The sequence below is a fragment of the Saccopteryx bilineata genome, chromosome 10, assembly GCF_036850765.1.
Source record: "Saccopteryx bilineata isolate mSacBil1 chromosome 10, mSacBil1_pri_phased_curated, whole genome shotgun sequence".
Lineage (NCBI taxonomy): Eukaryota > Metazoa > Chordata > Mammalia > Chiroptera > Emballonuridae > Saccopteryx > Saccopteryx bilineata.
The window spans coordinates 7,594,550-7,610,671 of NC_089499.1; the positions used below are offsets into that span (position 1 = coordinate 7,594,550).

At 42.3% G+C, this 16,122-nt stretch overlaps 1 protein-coding gene across 1 annotated transcript in view; it reads left to right on the forward strand.

The window, feature by feature from the left end:
• Positions 1 to 16,122, forward strand: part of SMARCC1 (SWI/SNF related, matrix associated, actin dependent regulator of chromatin subfamily c member 1) — a 147,457-nt gene that overhangs the window by 31,836 nt on the left and 99,499 nt on the right. The window contains exons 5-8 of the mRNA XM_066245840.1: positions 709 to 801; positions 3,533 to 3,602; positions 8,858 to 8,927; positions 12,503 to 12,578. Of these exons, the coding sequence (XP_066101937.1) occupies positions 709 to 801; positions 3,533 to 3,602; positions 8,858 to 8,927; positions 12,503 to 12,578 (309 nt within the window). The remainder of the gene's footprint in view (positions 1 to 708; positions 802 to 3,532; positions 3,603 to 8,857; positions 8,928 to 12,502; positions 12,579 to 16,122) is intronic.

The window sequence follows — 16,122 nt, forward strand, 5'->3', positions numbered from 1 at the left end:
TGAGTTCAGGTGTAGAGGAGAACACTCACTGCATCAGACGGTTAGGGTGAGTTCAGGTATAGAGGAGAACACTGCATCAGACGGTTAGGGTGAGTTCAGGTGTAGAGGAGAATACTCACTGCATTAGACGGTTAGGGTGAGTTCAGGTATAGAGAACACTCACTGCATTAGACGGTTAGGGTGAGTTCAGGTGTAGAGGAGAACACTCACTGCATCAGACGGTTAGGGTGAGTTCAGGTGTAGAGGAGAACACTCTCTGCATCAGACGGTTAGGGTGAGTTCAGGTGTAGAGGAGAACACTCTGCATCAGACAGGGTGAGTTCAGGTGTAGAGGAGAACACTCACTGCATCAGACGGTTAGGGTGAGTTCAGGTGTAGAGGAGAACACTCACTGCATTAGACGGTTAGGGTGAGTTCAGGTACAATTGGCTGGGTGGATTAGTAGGTTGGCGGATGAATTTCTTTAGGTCATAACTCTCAGCATTTTTTTTTCCAGGTTAACCTACTTGCAGAGAAGGGAATGTCGTTAAGTAGCCTGCTGAACACCTAGGTTTTATATTGACATAAGACTTTGACATGCCAAAGTCTGTCTTCTCATTTTAAACACTATGGCTTTGAATGCGAGCTTTTGCCATTAGGGTGATGCATAAATAATGTGACATTATTTCAAAACCAGGAGAATTTAAAACTCTGTTCTTTCTTTCTCAGAGCAATTGTCTGACCAGACCCAACATATACCTCATTCCAGACATTGATCTGAAGTTGACTAACAAATTGAAAGATATCATCAAACGACATCAGGTAACAGACATGATCACTTAAGAAACATTGTGAAGTAGTAAACTTATCAGTCTCAACTATAACATCTTTTTTTTTTTTTTTCATTCCTCCGAAGCTGGAAACGGGGAAGCAGTCAGACTCCCGCATGCGCCCAATCGGGATCCACCCGGCACGCCCACCAGGGGGCGATGCTCTGCCCATCTGGGGCGTCTCTCTGTTGCAACTAGAGCCATCCTAGCGCTTGAGGCAGAGGCCACAGAGCCATCCTCAGCGCCCGGGCCATCCCTGCTTCAGTGGAGCCTCATTTGCGGGAGGGGAAGAGAGAGACAGAGAGGAAGGAGAGGGGGAGGGGTGGAGAAGCAGATGGGAGCTTCTCCTGTGTGCCCTGGCCGGGAATCGAACCCGGGACTCCCTCACGCCAGGCCGACGCTCTACCACTGAGCCAACTGGCCAGGGCCTATAACATCTTTTGATTTCTGTTCATATCTACATTAAATGAAAGTTTTCTCTGTGTGTGTGTTCTTACACTACCAAGTTTTTTTCCTCTTCATTCACCTCCAATTCTTAGCCTAGCATTATTGAGATCTAATTGACACATAACATTGTATAAGTCTTTTTTATTAAATTTATTGACTTTAGAGAGAGAGGAAGGGAGAGAGAGAGGCAGAAACATCGATCTCTTCCTGCCCTGACCGGGGATTGAACCCACAACCCTGGTTTATCAGGATGATACTCTAACCTGCTGAACTATCCAGCCAGGGTAATATTGTGTAAGTTTAAGATGCATTATGTGATTTAATACAAATGTAGGTCCTAGAGTGAGTGGCATTTAATTAAGTCATTGGGATGGAGTCATCATAGTCTTAGTGTGAAGTGTGTTCATGGAGAGTAAGAGACCAGTGAGTATGTGTTCTTCGTCACTGTGATCACCAAGTCAAACAGTGAGAGTTGGCGACACAATTATTGGTAGGTAATAAAATGCTGCTTAAGATAAACATGGTCTCCCTTTCACTATATGTATTTTTATATTTGTGGCTTTTAAAAAATGACTGAGAAACTCTGTTTTCCTTACAAGTTTACTATTATCTTGATTCACATGTTACCAGTGCTGTCTTCTAATATCTTCACCTCTTCCCTCCCTCTCCCTCTTTCTTCTTCCCTCTCCCTCCTCTTTCCTCCTTCTCCACCTCTCTCCCTTCGTCTGTCTCTGTAAAATCAATTAAAATAATTATTAAAATGGATTAGAGGTATTATATTTCTGTAAGGTTACCCCGAGAGAGTCATAGAGAATGAGCTAAGGGTACTTGTATCATTTTTCTTTTTCTTTTTTTGCATTTTTCTGAAGCTGGAAACAGGGAGAGACAGCCAGACAGACTCCCGCATGCGCCTGACCGGGATCCACCCGGCACGCCCACCAGGGGGTAATGCTCTGCCCATCCTGGGCGTCGCCATGTTGCGACCCTCCTGGGTGTCGCCATGTTGCGACCAGAGCCACTCTAGCGCCTGGGGCAGAGGCCACAGAGCCATCCCCAGCGCTTGGGCCATCCTTGCTCCAATGGAGCCCCGGCTGCGGGAGGGGAAGAGAGAGACAGAGAGGAAGGCGCGGCGGAGGGGTGGAGAAGCAAACGGGCGCTTCTCCTGTGTGCCCTGGCCGGGAATCGAACCCGGGTCCTCCGCACGCTAGGCCGACGCTCTACCGCTGAGCCAACCGGCCAGGGCCATTTTTCTATATAGTACTGTAAATTGTGTCTGTAACTCCTGCCTGGTTGGCTCAGTGGTAGAGCATTGGCCCAGCATGTGGAAGTCCTGTCCTGGGTTCAGTTCTTGGTCAGGGCACACAGGAGAAGTGACCATCTGCTTCTCTACCCTTCTCCTCTCCTTCTTTCTCTCTCTCTACCTCCCTCTCTCTCTCCCACCCTGTCTTCCCTCCTCTCCCCCTCGCCCCTCCTCTTCTGCAGCCATGGCTCGAATGGTTTGAGCAGTTTGGCCTTGGGCACCGAGGATAGGTCTTTGGCCTCACTTCAGGCACTGAACTGGCTCCCGTTGCTGAGCAATGGACCGCAGCCCCAGATGGCCAGAGCATCACCTGGTTGGGGGCTTGCCAAGTGGATCCCAGTGAGGGCGCATGCCAGAATCTGTCTCTGCCTCCCTGCCTCCCCACCTTTCACTTAATAAAAAATATATAAATAAAATAAATAAATAAACTATGTCTGTAGATTCTTTTTTTTTTTTTTTTTTTACAGGGACAGAGAGTCAGAGAGGGATAGATAGGGACAGACAGACAGGAATGGAGAGAGATGTGAAGCATCAATCATCAGTTTTTCGTTGCGATACCTTAGTTGTTCATTGATTGCCTTCTCACATGTGCCCTGACTGTGGGCCTTCAGCAGACTGAGTAACCCCTTGCTCGAGCCAGCGACCTTGGGTCCCAGCTGGTGAGCTTTTGCTCAAACCAGATGAGCCCGCGCTCAAGCTGGCAACCTCGGAGTGTCGAACCTGGTTCTTCTGCATCCCAGTCCAACGCTGTATCCACTGTGCCACTGCCTGGTCAGGCTGTAGATTCTTTTTGTTTGTTCTTGTTAGTCACTGTCCCTTTCCTTGCCTAAAGTTAATAAAAATATTGTCTAAGAGTACTACTTTTAAAAGGTAAATAGAGTAATGCTTTTATAATCCTTAGGCAGTTTGCATCTGGCATCTCCTAGTTTGTCAGCCACATGCTTTATTTTAACATTGTTTGTTCATTGCTTTTCAGGGGACATTTACTGATGAGAAGTCAAAAGCTTCCCACCACATTTATCCGTATCCTTCCTCACAAGAAGATGGTAAGTTAGTTTTTGGGTGTGCATTGATAAACTCATGCTTCACTGGTTTTTAAGTTATATCAGCAGAGGTTTAAACAATATTACCAGCTGTTTTAGAAAGAAAGTTGCAAGTATAAATATTAAATTCCACAGATTATTTAAATTTATAATTTTTTATTTTTATTTTTTGAGTTGCTCTAAAGAAACTATGTAATTCTGTAATGTCCAACTCTAATTAGACTTTTCTTTGTTGGTAGTTATTACCTGGGTATTAAGTCTAGGCATATTTTGTATATTAACTTAGTTAATATTTACTATTTCCCTTGTGTTCTGAAAATTTAGAGATATTGTAAGATAGAAGAACATCTCTAATGATGGGTGGGTTACTGTTTGTCTAAACAGGATCACTTAGAAGTACGTTAGTTTGGTGAACTTATAATGGTTCAGATTCTGATTTTCAGCCTTGCTATTCTGAAAGTTGATTTGTTCAGTAGACAGTATTTATTAGACCTATGACAACTGATTTGTGCTAACCATTTTTTCAAAGGTCAGAAAGTTGGGAAAGAAAATATGAATTACTAATTAACCAAATTCATTAATTTAGATTAAGAAATGGTTCTATAGGGAGATCTGTATTGCTAAGCACAACATATCCTTATAGAACATTTACATAAGAAACCAAATTATATCAGATTTGAGTTGCTGATTACCCTATGTTGAGTTTTTCTTACCAGTGTAGATATGCTAGATGTCAATAACAAAGATTATCAGACAATTTCCATATGCTTGAAAATTAAGCAACACCGGTATATTACTGTTTAATTCATAGATCAGCCTGACCAGGTGGTGGTGCAGTGGATAGAGTGTCAGATGGGGACAGAAGACCCAGGTTTGAAACCCTGAGGTCGCTGGCTTAAGCATGGGCTCATCTGGCTTGACCATGGGCTCATTAGCTTGAGCGCGGGGTCCCTGAATTGAGCATGGGATTGTAGACATAACTCCATGGTCGCTGACTTGAGCCCAAAGGTCACTGACTTGAGCAAGAGGTCACTCGTTCTGCTGTAGCCCCCCGGTCAAGGCACATATGAGAAAGCAATCAGTGAACAACTAAGGAAACAAAGGAGCTGTAACGAAGAATTGATGCTTCTCATCTCTCTCCCTTCCTGTCTGTCCCTCCCTATCTGTTCCTCTCTATGTCTCTGTCCCAAAAAGAAAAATAAAATAAAATATGGATCGAAGAAGAAATTGCAAAGAAAATGGAATATTTTTGTATTTGAATAATTACGAAATTAATAAAATATAAGAAAGTTAACTTTTTAGGATGCAGCTGATACTAAATCCAGAGGGCAATTTATGTCTAAATGTATAAATTACGGAAGAAGAAAGACTAAAAAATCAGTTTAGGGAATTTTTCTTTTTAACATTTATCTTACTGATTTTAGAGAGAGGAAGGGAAGAGAGAGACAGGAACATCAATATGTTCCTGTATGTACCCTGACCTGGGGATTGAAATGGCAACCTCTGTGCTTCGGAACGATTCTCGAACCAACAGAGCTATCTGGCCAGGACACAACTTTCTTGAGAAATTAGAAAAATAATTTTAAGTTAATGCTGAAGAATAAAGGAGATAAATAGTTAAGAACAAAAATGAATGAAGTACAAAATATATAATAGGATGGTGCTCTACAGTGTCAGAAGTGGTTCTTAGAAATCACAGAAGAGTAATGAATTGTGCTGCAGCCGAGAATAAAGAACAGTGTCAAGAATGGAAGGAGAATATTACTAACTTCTACAGAGATTAAAAACAATTACAAGATGTTAGGTTGGTTTGCTTGGGTGACTGCTGGTGTATTAAGTACACCAGCAAATCTAAGAAACCATTTCCTACGAGTTGTGAAATTTTACATCTAAAAGTTTTGGCTGTTATATTTAGGTCTTTTCATAATTAGTTTTGATAGCTGAAAGTTTGATTTTTATTTGTAACAGTTACAATTTTATCTCTGTGATTATCCTGCTTTTATAAAGTGAAAAACCTTGCCCTGCTGTTAGAATTTATGTTTTTGTCCTGTTAGGTAGTATCAACTGGTTGCCACCAGGTGGAGGTGTTGGATAGCTGTGTATGTTCTAATACTGATTCTGTTGCTAGCTAACTCTAAGGCCGGGGTCTCCAAACTTTTTACACAGGGGGCCAGGTCACTGTCCCTCAGACTGTTGGAGGGCCAGACTATAAAAAAAACTATGAACGAATCCCTATGCACGCTGCACATATCTTATTTTAAAGTAAAAAAACAAAACGGGAACAAATACAATATTTAAAATAAAGAGCAAGTAAATTTAAATCAGCAAACTGACCAGTATTTCAATGGGAACTATGATCCTCTCACTGACCACCAATGAAAGAAGTGCCCCTTCAGGAAGTGCGGCGGGGGCCGGATAAATGGCCTCAGGGGCTGCATGCGGCCTGCTGGCCGTAGTTTGGGGACCCCTGCTCTAAGGTTTCTTTAATAAAGCTCATATAAATGCTTAGATTGTGAACTCTTTTCTTTTTTTTCTTCTCCCCCCCTTTTTTTCTTTTTTGTATTTCTCTGAAGTTGGAAATGGGGTGGAGGGGGGAGGCAGTCAGACAGACTCCCGCATGTGCCCGACCGGGATCCACCCGGCACGCCCACCAGGGGGCGACGCTCTGCTGCAATCAGAGCCATTCTAGCGCCTGCGGCAGAGGCTACAGAGCCATCCTCAGCGCCCGGGCAAACACTGCTCCAATGAAGCCTTGGCTGCGGGAGGGGAAGAGAGAGACAGAGAGGAAGGAGAGAGGGAGGGGTGGAGAAGCAGATGGGTGCTTCTCCTGTGTGCCCTGGCCGGGAATCGAACCCGGGACTCCCTCACGCCAGGCCGACGCTCTACCAGTGAGCCAACCGGCCAGGGCCTCTTTTCTTTTTTTTAGTGAGAGAGGGACAGACAGGAAGGAAGAGAGATGAGAAACAGCAACTTGTTGTTGTGACACTTCAGGTGTTCATTGATTGCTTTCTCATGTGTAACTTGACCTGGGGACTCCAGCTGAGTCAGTGATTCCTCTTTCAAGCCAGCGACCTTTGAGCTTCAAGCCAGTAATCTTTGGGCTCAAGCCAGTGACCATGGGGTCATGTCTGTGATCCCACGCTCAACCCAGCGACCCTGTGCTCAAGCTGGTGAGCCCGTGCTCACACTGGTGACCTCCTCAGTGGCCCAGGTCAATGCAGTTGTTATATCCACTACACCGGTGGCCCCCAACCCCTGGGCCGTGGACTGGTACTGGTCCGTAGGCCATTTGGTACCGGTCCGCAAAGAAAGAATAAATAACTTACATTATTTCTGTTTTATTTATATTTAAGTCTGAACGATGTTTTATTTTTTAAAAATGACCAGATTCCCTCTGTTACATCCATCTAAGACTCACTCTTGATGCTTGTCTCGTAAGTTCGACAATTATATTTAAAAATGCCACAGTTTTGCCTGACCTGTGGTGGCGCAGTGGGTAAAAGCATCAACCTGGAACACTGAGGTCGCTGGTTCGAAACCCTGGTCTTCCCTGGTCAAGGCACATATGGGAGTTTGATTCTTTCTGCTCCTCCTTCCTTTCTCTCTCTCTCTCTCTCTCTCTCTGTCTCCTCTCTCTAAAATGAATAAATAAAATCTAAAAATAAAAAAAAATAAAAATACCACAGTTTTTACGCCGGTCGCATAATTTTATTTTGTGCATTTATCCGTCCCACCTTAAAGGCTGATCCATGAAAATATTTTCTGACATTAAACTGGTCCGTGGCCCAAAAAAGGTTGAGGACCACTGTACTACACCACTGCTTGATCAGGAAGATTGTGAACATTTTTTTATTTGTTTGTTTTACAGAGACAGAGTCAGAGAGAGGGATAGACAGGGACAGACAGACAGGAACGGAGAGATGAGAAGCATCAATCATTAGTTTTTCGTTGTGCATTGTGACACCTTAGTTGTTCATTGATTGCTTTCTCATATGTGCCTTGACCGTGTGCCTTCAGCAGACCAAGTAACCCCTTGCTCAAGCCAGAGACCTTGGGTCCAAGCTGGTGAGCTTTTTGCTCAAACCAGATGAGCCCGTGCTCAAGCTGGCAACCCGGGGTCCCGAACCTGGGTCCTCGGCATTCCAGTCCAATGGTCTATCCACTGCGCCACCGCCTGGTCAGGCAGATTGTGAACATTTTTTTAAAACAATTGCCTTTTACAAAAGATTTGAATTGAAGTTGTTACATCTTAGCTACTTAGTAATTTCCTATTCATGTAGAATTCAGTAAAGAATATGGTGGTTATGGTTTGTGTAGAAGTGGAGACAGATAAGACAGGTGGATGGGAAGGATATAACTACTCCACTGGACAGTTGGTTTTGTCAAGAGTAGTGATAATAGTTCTAGAATCTACTGAGTCTGAATCCACAGCTGGAAAACTTTACTTTAACCCTTTGGGTAGTGAAATTTTTTCATGTTCGCTCACCCCCGGAAGTGAGTTATTTTTCAAAAAATGAAATTAGTTCCAGTTCCAGTTTTATTAACTTAAAATCATGTTTGTTTGATAACCAATTTATGGAAACAAGAAGAACATACTTTTTCCTTTTTTTAATGTTGCCTTACACACGTATGATCGTACTCTGGATTGTCAGAAGGCATGAGGACGTACATGAACATTCGTACTACTCAGAGGGTTACTAGGTGATAAATAGCCTGACCTGTGGTGGCGCAGTGGATGAAGCATTGGCCTGGAATGCTGAGGTCGCCAGTATGAAACCCTGTCAAGGCAGATAGGAGAAATAGCTGCTACAAGGTGATGCTTCCCATTCCTCCCTCACCTCCTATATCTAAAAATCAATAAAATCTTTTAAAAAATAATTTATTAAGAAAAAATGGAATAAATAACATTCAGTTATGAGAGAACTTTTTTCAGGGTAGCTTCTTAACAAACCAAAACTTTTTTTTTATTATTTTATTTAAAAAAATTTTTTTAACTTTTTTAATTCACTCGTTTCAATTTTATTTTAGATTTTATTTATTCATTCCTAGAGAGAGAGAGAAGGGGGGAGGAGCAGGAAGCATCAAATCCCATATGTGCCTTGACCAGGCAAGCCCAGGGCCTTGAACCGGTGACCTCAGTATTCCAGGTTGACGCTTTATCCACTGCGCCACCACAGGTCAGGCCAAACCAAAACTTTTTGAGTAAAAATTAAGTCTAAATAATAGCTTGACTAAAGTATTTTCTTTTTCACTTTCAGAAGAGTGGCTGAGACCCGTGATGAGAAAAGATAAGCAGGTGTTGGTACATTGGGGCTGTTACCCAGACAGGTAATGTTGATTTTGACTGAGACCTGGTATAAAGGTTTTTGTCAGCATGAGCCAGAGTTACTGACATGGAGTTTCACTTTATGAATAGTGGCAACTTTGTTGATTAGTTTTAGTTATTGCTCTCATTCTTCTAAGTCTTATTTTATTGGCTATTGTTTAAGTTATAGGATTGATGAAGTCACATGGCTTTATATTTGCTCATGAACTGATATGTTTGCTGCCTTTGCCAAAGCAGTTCTTCAATACAATCTTAGACTGCTAACTTAGATTTGTTTCCTTAAAGAAATGTTTTCTTCTTGAAATTTTATGACTAGTTTTTCCAGAAGCTACTCATGCTGTACAGTTAAGGATGACATTGAATGTCTGAAATGAGTTTTTCTTTGCAGAAATTTATTTTCCAAGTGGTGGTGGTATTTTTATATATCATAACTCATGCTGTGTTTCAGCATCTGAATATGAATGAAGAAGATTATGAACAATAACTAGATGTTAGTGAAAATGGTGTCCCTTGTTTAATAGTATGCCTGCATAAGGCACTGAGGAATAAAGATCATGTATTGATTGTGAAACCAGGTTATTTTCCCTGCAGTTTACCAGTGTGAATTTTTAAATGGCATCTCTTGTATATTTGAACTTGTTTCTCTGTTTTCTGTATTTCCTTTAATTTGGTGATTGGACCTAGAGTTACTCAGAACCCGTTTTAGTTAGTGAAGGAACAAGGCTTGCATTGAGATGTGCTGTGTGACCTGACCTGTGTGGTGGCGCGGTGGATAAAGTGTTGACCTGGAAAGCTGAGGTCGCCGGTTCAAAACTCTGGATTAGCCCGGTCAAGGCACATACGGGAATTGATGCTTCCTGCTCCTTCCCCCTCCTTCTGTATCTCTCTGTCTCTCCCCTCTCTCTAAAAATAAATAAATAAAATCTTTAAAAGAAATAGGTGTACTTTGTCAGGGTACATGCAGTGTCTGCTTGTATGCTAGGTTTAGGTAATCTATTTGAGTAACTGTTTTACATGTAAATATATATATATTTTTTAATTTTTTATTTTATATATTTTTAGATTTTTATTTATTCATTTTAGAGAGGAGAGAGAGAGAGAGAGAAGGGGAGGGGCAGGAAGCATCAATTCCCATATGTGCCTTGACCAGGCAAGCCCAGGGTTTCGAACCAGTGACCTCAGCTTTGCAGGTCGATGCTTTATCCACTGCGCCACCACAGGCCAGGCCTAAATATTTATATATTTTTAAAGCAGGCAGTGTCTCTAGATACATTCAGAATTTTCAGATTATATGCAGAGTCTTTATACATTTGAGTTCATTAAATTAAATTAAGTCAGCTTGCAAATCAGCCTCTTTTGAACCACAATTGACTACTTTAAATGGACAGTTTTTAAAATGCTTTCTATAAACAATTCTAGTCTTGAGGCTTCAAGCAGTTCTTGGCACTGTTAAAAGCTTTCAGTATTCTAGGAATTATTCTAGAAAGTCAGTTTGCCCGTTAAAACACTTAGATCAAAACTCAAATCTATGGTGATAAGCTACGTAAGTAAAAAGTTTAATAAATTTTATAACAACACATTATAAGACATAATAGGCTGTTGGCTAACCTTTTCTTGTGTGTTAAGTAGAATGTAATGACTGGCTCAAGTCTAGTCTTTTCAGGAGGCCTTGTTAGTTCACTTTGTTAACTAGTTTGTGCCTTTACTTTTACCTATGTAACATTTTCCACTCAAAACCTTTAAAGAGTATAAAGTTACCAATTTTTTCTTACCATTGTAATCTTTACCTGGTATAGTTAATTAATTGGCAAAGGAATTGTTTTTCTCTGGCTTCTGTTTGTGTTCCAGGAAAACTTAACCAGTGTGATGTTAGTAGATATGTAGAACTGTGTTTGTTCCAAATGCTCTTTTTTGTGTTGCTCTTTTGTGTGTGTGTGTGTGTGTGTGTGTGTGTGTGTGTGTGTGACAGAGAGAGAGACACAGAGACAGACAGCAAGGGAGAGAATGAGAAGCATCTGTTCTTTGTTGCGGCACCTTAGTTGTTCATTGACTGCTTTCTAATATGTACCTTGATGGGGGGGGGCTACAGCAGAGCGAGCCACCCTTTGCTCAAGCCAGCAACCTTGGGCTCAAGGCAGCGACCATGGGGTCATGTCTATGATTCCATGCCAAACCAATGACCCTGGGCTCAAGCTGGTGAGCCCCCCGCTCAAGCTGGCGATCTTGGGGTTTTGAACCTGGGTCCTCTGTGTCCCAGTCCAATGTTCTATCCACTGCGCTACCGCCTAGTCAGGCTGTTCCAAATGCTTTTGAATTGACTTCTGAGTAGTGGATACAGGAAGCTAGTGCTTGTTGCATACTTGTATTTCATTTAGATACCACCATTGGCTAATATAGTAGCATTAACAAAGTTTTGATTTGGTAGGTAATTTGCTTGTTTCAAAATTGTGGAGGCAAAAGGGAATGATACTAGTGAGTTGAACATCACTGACATGAACCTTTGAGCTAAGAGATAGTAAGATATGAGGGAGTGAGCCATATGGATGTCTAGGTAGTGAGGAGCATATTTAAAGGGCATGAAGTGCCCACTGCCTGGCTTTTTTAGAGAATGCTCCTAAAGCCTCATGAAAGTGGTTCAGATATATTGAGGGAGGGAAGAACACTGGAATTACAGGCCTTGGCAGGCCACTGGAAGTATTTTGACTATCAGTCTGAGTTAGGTTTTGAGCAGTGGAGCGATGTGGACTGAGTTTTCAAAAGGACTGCTCTGAAAAGTGGACTCTCGGCTTTGGGCAGAAGTGGTCAGCTGAGAAGTATATAGATTCTGGACATATTTTGAAGGTAAAGCTAGTAGAAATGTTGATGATTTGATTATAGGACATGAGTGAGAATGAGGTCAGGATTTTAATGAGAATTTTGGCTAGAACAACTGCAAAGATGGAGTTGGCATTTACTGAGATGGGAGTGATTGGCTATGAACATTGTTGGGGTAAGGAGGGCATTATATATTGAATTCTGAGTGTGTTTGGTTTGAAAGCCTTATTAGACTTGTAAGAGGAGATGTGAATTCACAGCTGGGTTTATGAGTTCAGAATTCAGAGAAGGGACAGGTAACAGATTTTGAGTGGTCAGTTTATGTATATTTGAAGCCATGGGCTTCAGGAGATTACCAAGTGAATGAGATTGTTCCAAAAACTAAAATGGGAAGTGGGGGCTTTCAGTGCTGATGAAGTTGGGAGAACCTCAATAGAGAGACTAAGGAGGGGCTGGTGACTACCGGCAAGCCAGCCGATAGCACTGCCTTGGAAGCCACGTGCTAGAAACGCTTTGAGGAGAGTGATCATCCTGTTCAAGTTCTGTGGACCGAGGCTTGCATTTTAGGTTTAGCAACATGAAGATGACTGTGGACTTCTACAGAAGAGTATTCTTGTGTGTAGGGGGGAGAAAAGTGTCGATAAATTACTAGTACTGGATCCTAATAATCTCTCTCAAATATATTTTTACATTTTGATAAGAGTCTTTTTAGTGAATGAATGTGGGATCTAATTTACGTTTCCTCTTTTCATTTCATTTGTAGCTATGATACTTGGGTCCATAGTAATGATGTTGATGCGGACATTGAAGATCCACCAATTCCAGAAAAGCCATGGAAGGTGAAAGATACTTATTTTAAAAAATTTATTCTTACATAACTTAATAATGCTTTTCAGCTATTGTCCACAAGGATGTTTAAGGAGATAATGATTTTCCTTTCTTATCATTCTATTAAGAACTATCCAGTGGCCATGAAGGTCTCATTATCCAGGTCTTAGATGAAGTGTCTACAGTGATGTTTGAGGAGACCCCAAGCTTTAGAGCCTGAACAGTTAGGTTGTGGTTTGAGAGAGGAATGTGAAGAGGGGAATTCAATGTCATTGATGGTGTCATTTAGGAAGCATGGAGACAGCCAGCCTTGGAATGGCTTTTGTTATAATACAGACTTTTTTTCCTATTGATTTGAGAGGGGGTGGAAGGAAGAAAGAAAGAGAAGCATCAGTTCGTTTTTTCACTTATTCCATTCAGCTGTGTACTCATTGATTGCTTTTTGTACATGCCCTGACTGGGGGTCAAACCTGCAATCTCTGGTGTGCTGGGATGATGCTTTATCCACTGAGCCACCTGGCCAGGGCCCAGACTTTTACTAATTATTTTTGTTATAATGGTAAGAGTTCATGCATGAACTCTTTTTTTTTTTTTTTTTTGTATTTTTCTGAAGCTGGAAACGGGGAGAGACAGTCAGATTCCCGCATGCACCTTACTGGGATCCACCCGGCATGCCCACCAGGGGGCAATGCTCTGCCCATCCGGGCGTCACTCTGTTGCGACCAGAGCCACTCTAGCACCTGAGGCAGAGGCCATGGAGCCATCCCCAGAGCCTGGGCCATCTTTGCTCCAATGGAGCCTTGGCTGCGGGAGGGGAAGAGAGAGACAGAGAGGAAGCAGAGGGGGAGGGGTGGAGAAGCAGATGGGCGCTTCTCCTGTGTGCCCTGGCCCGGAATCAAACCCAGGACTTCCACACGCCAGGCCAACGCTCTACCACTGAGCCAACCGGCCAGGGCCCATGCATGAACTCTTATTTTTCACCTTTCATTGTTGAAAGTTGTAAGAATAATACAAAAAGTACTACTTTATACTTCTAGATTTCCCTGTTGTTAATTATTTCAGGAAATTAATTCTTAAAAACAGTATTATCGCCTGACATGGGCCCCATGTTCTTAGCAGTTGTCCCAGTGATGTAGTAAGTTTTATAATAAGTTGTTTCCCTGATCCAGGGTTCGGTTCAGGATTGTGCACTGCATGGTTTTTTCAGTGCTGCATTTACTTCCGGTCTCCTTAGTCTACTTTAATCTGCAATGTCTCAGACTTCTTTTTCTTTCCATGACATTGACATTTTGAAATGTATAGCCTGTTTCTGTTGTTTTTTTAGAACATCTCCCAATGTGCGTTTACGTGCTATTTCCTCAGTATGGTACTCAGGCTTCAGGGCACATATTGTCTGTTTTTTCCATACGGCTGGTAGTTTGATTGTTAAGGTATTATCTGCCTGGTTTTCTTATTGTAACGTTACCATTTTTATCATTGAAAGTAAAAATATTTTATAGAGAAATACTTTGAGGCCATATAAATATTCTTCATTGAATATGTATCCTGAAGTTCACTCCCATTGGTAATTGTTGTCTGACCAAATTTGTTATTACTGGGGCCTTTCTAGCCGTCCACTCCATCTGTGTTTTTAGGTGGCATTTTGCAGTGGGGTGAGATTTCTCTTTCCTTTCTCGTGAATCTACTAGCACTGTGTCCTTGTAGAGCAGTGACATTGCTACCGTTCTTCATTTTGATGAATTGTCTTGAGACTTGGCCATTGGGAACTTTTAAGCTGCCTCATGTGACCTTTTGGTATTATTTGATCTGTGTTTGCATGATTCCTACTTTCAGGGACTAAAAGATCTTACAAACTGCCTTGGTCGTTTTTGAATCCCGGCTCTGGAGTCAGCATTTCAACCCAGCTCTGGTCCTTTTCATGAGCAGTGATGATTATACATGATTTTTCTTGAGCACTTAATGTGAATCAAAATTTTAGATTTTAGATCTGCTTCAACCTATTTCTAATAGTGTGAACTTTGGAAAGACTTGCCTTTGATTTTCAGATTCATATGCGGAGAGAAGGGCTAACAAAAATTAGATTGTGTGCCTTACCTGTGGTGGCACAGTGGATAAAGCATCGACCTGAAACACTGAGGTCGCTGGTTCGGAGCCCTGGGCTTACCTAGTCAAGGCACCTATGGGAGTTGATGCTTCCTGTTCCTTCCCCCTTTTCTCTTTCTGTCTAGCCCCCTCTCTAAAATGAATGAATAAAAATCCTAAAATTAAAAAAAATTAGATTGTTTTTTAAAAACTTTTTATTTGGAATAATTTTTTTAAAGATTTTATTTAATGATTTTTTTTTTAGAGAGAAGGCAGAGAGAGAAAGAGAGGTGGGATGGGTTGGGAAGCATCAACTTATAGTTGCTCCTCATATGCACCTTGACCAGGCAAAATTGGGGCTTCAAACCAGAGACCTCAGCATTTCAGGGTGTCATTCTATCCACTTAATGAAACTTACAAGAATAAAAATAGCACATAGTATACCTTTTTTCAGATTTGCCTGTGTTACCATTTTATTTCCTTTTTGATTTATCATTTATAATGTGTTTATATGTTTTTTCTGAATTACTTAAGATAAAAAATATAAATATATATCATGGGCTTTTACTAAGAAACATAAGTGTGTTTCCTAAGAATAAGTAATTTTTTTTTTTTTTTGCATTTTTATGAAGCTGGAAACAGGGAGAGACAGTCAGACTCCCGCATGCGCCCGACCGGGATCCACCCGGCACGCCCACCATGGGGCGATGCTCTGCCCACCAGGGGACGATGCTCTGCCCATCCTGGGCGTCGCCATGTTGCGACCAGAGCCACTCTAGCGCCTGAGGCAGAGGCCACAGAGCCATCCCCAGCACCCGGGCCATCTTTGCTCCAATGGAGCCTTGGCTGCGGGAGGGGAAGAGAGAAACAGAGAGGGAAAGCGCGGCGGAGGGGTGGAGAAGCAAATGGGCGCTTCTCCTGTGTGCCCTGGCCGGGAATCGAACCCGGGTCCTCCGCACGCCAGGCCGACGCTCTACCGCTGAGCCAACCGGCCAGGGCCAATTTTTCATTTTGGCTCCTTAGTTGTTCATTGATTGCTTTCTCACATGTGCCTTGAGTGGGGGCTACAGCAGAGCAAGTGACCCCTTGCTCAAGTCAGCGACCTTTGGTCTCAAGCCAGCGACTATGCGGTCATGTCTGTGATTCCACCCTCAATCCAGTGACCCTGTGCTCAAGCTAATGAGCCCGTTCTCAAGCCAGATGAGCTGATGCACCAGCTGGCAACCTCGGGGTTTTGAACCTGGGTCCTCTGTGTCCCAGTTCAACGTTCTGTCCACTGTACCACCACCTGGTTAGGCTAAGAAGGCTTCAGAGGTGTAAGTGCTTCTCTCTTTATTCTCATGAGAATATTCTAATAGTTCTTAACCAAGCATGTTAATTGCAACATACAACCCCCATGATGTGAGATGTGAGGGGCAGTCCCACAGTTCCTCCCTGTATTCTTGAGAAACACTATTGGATAAAAAGAAATGT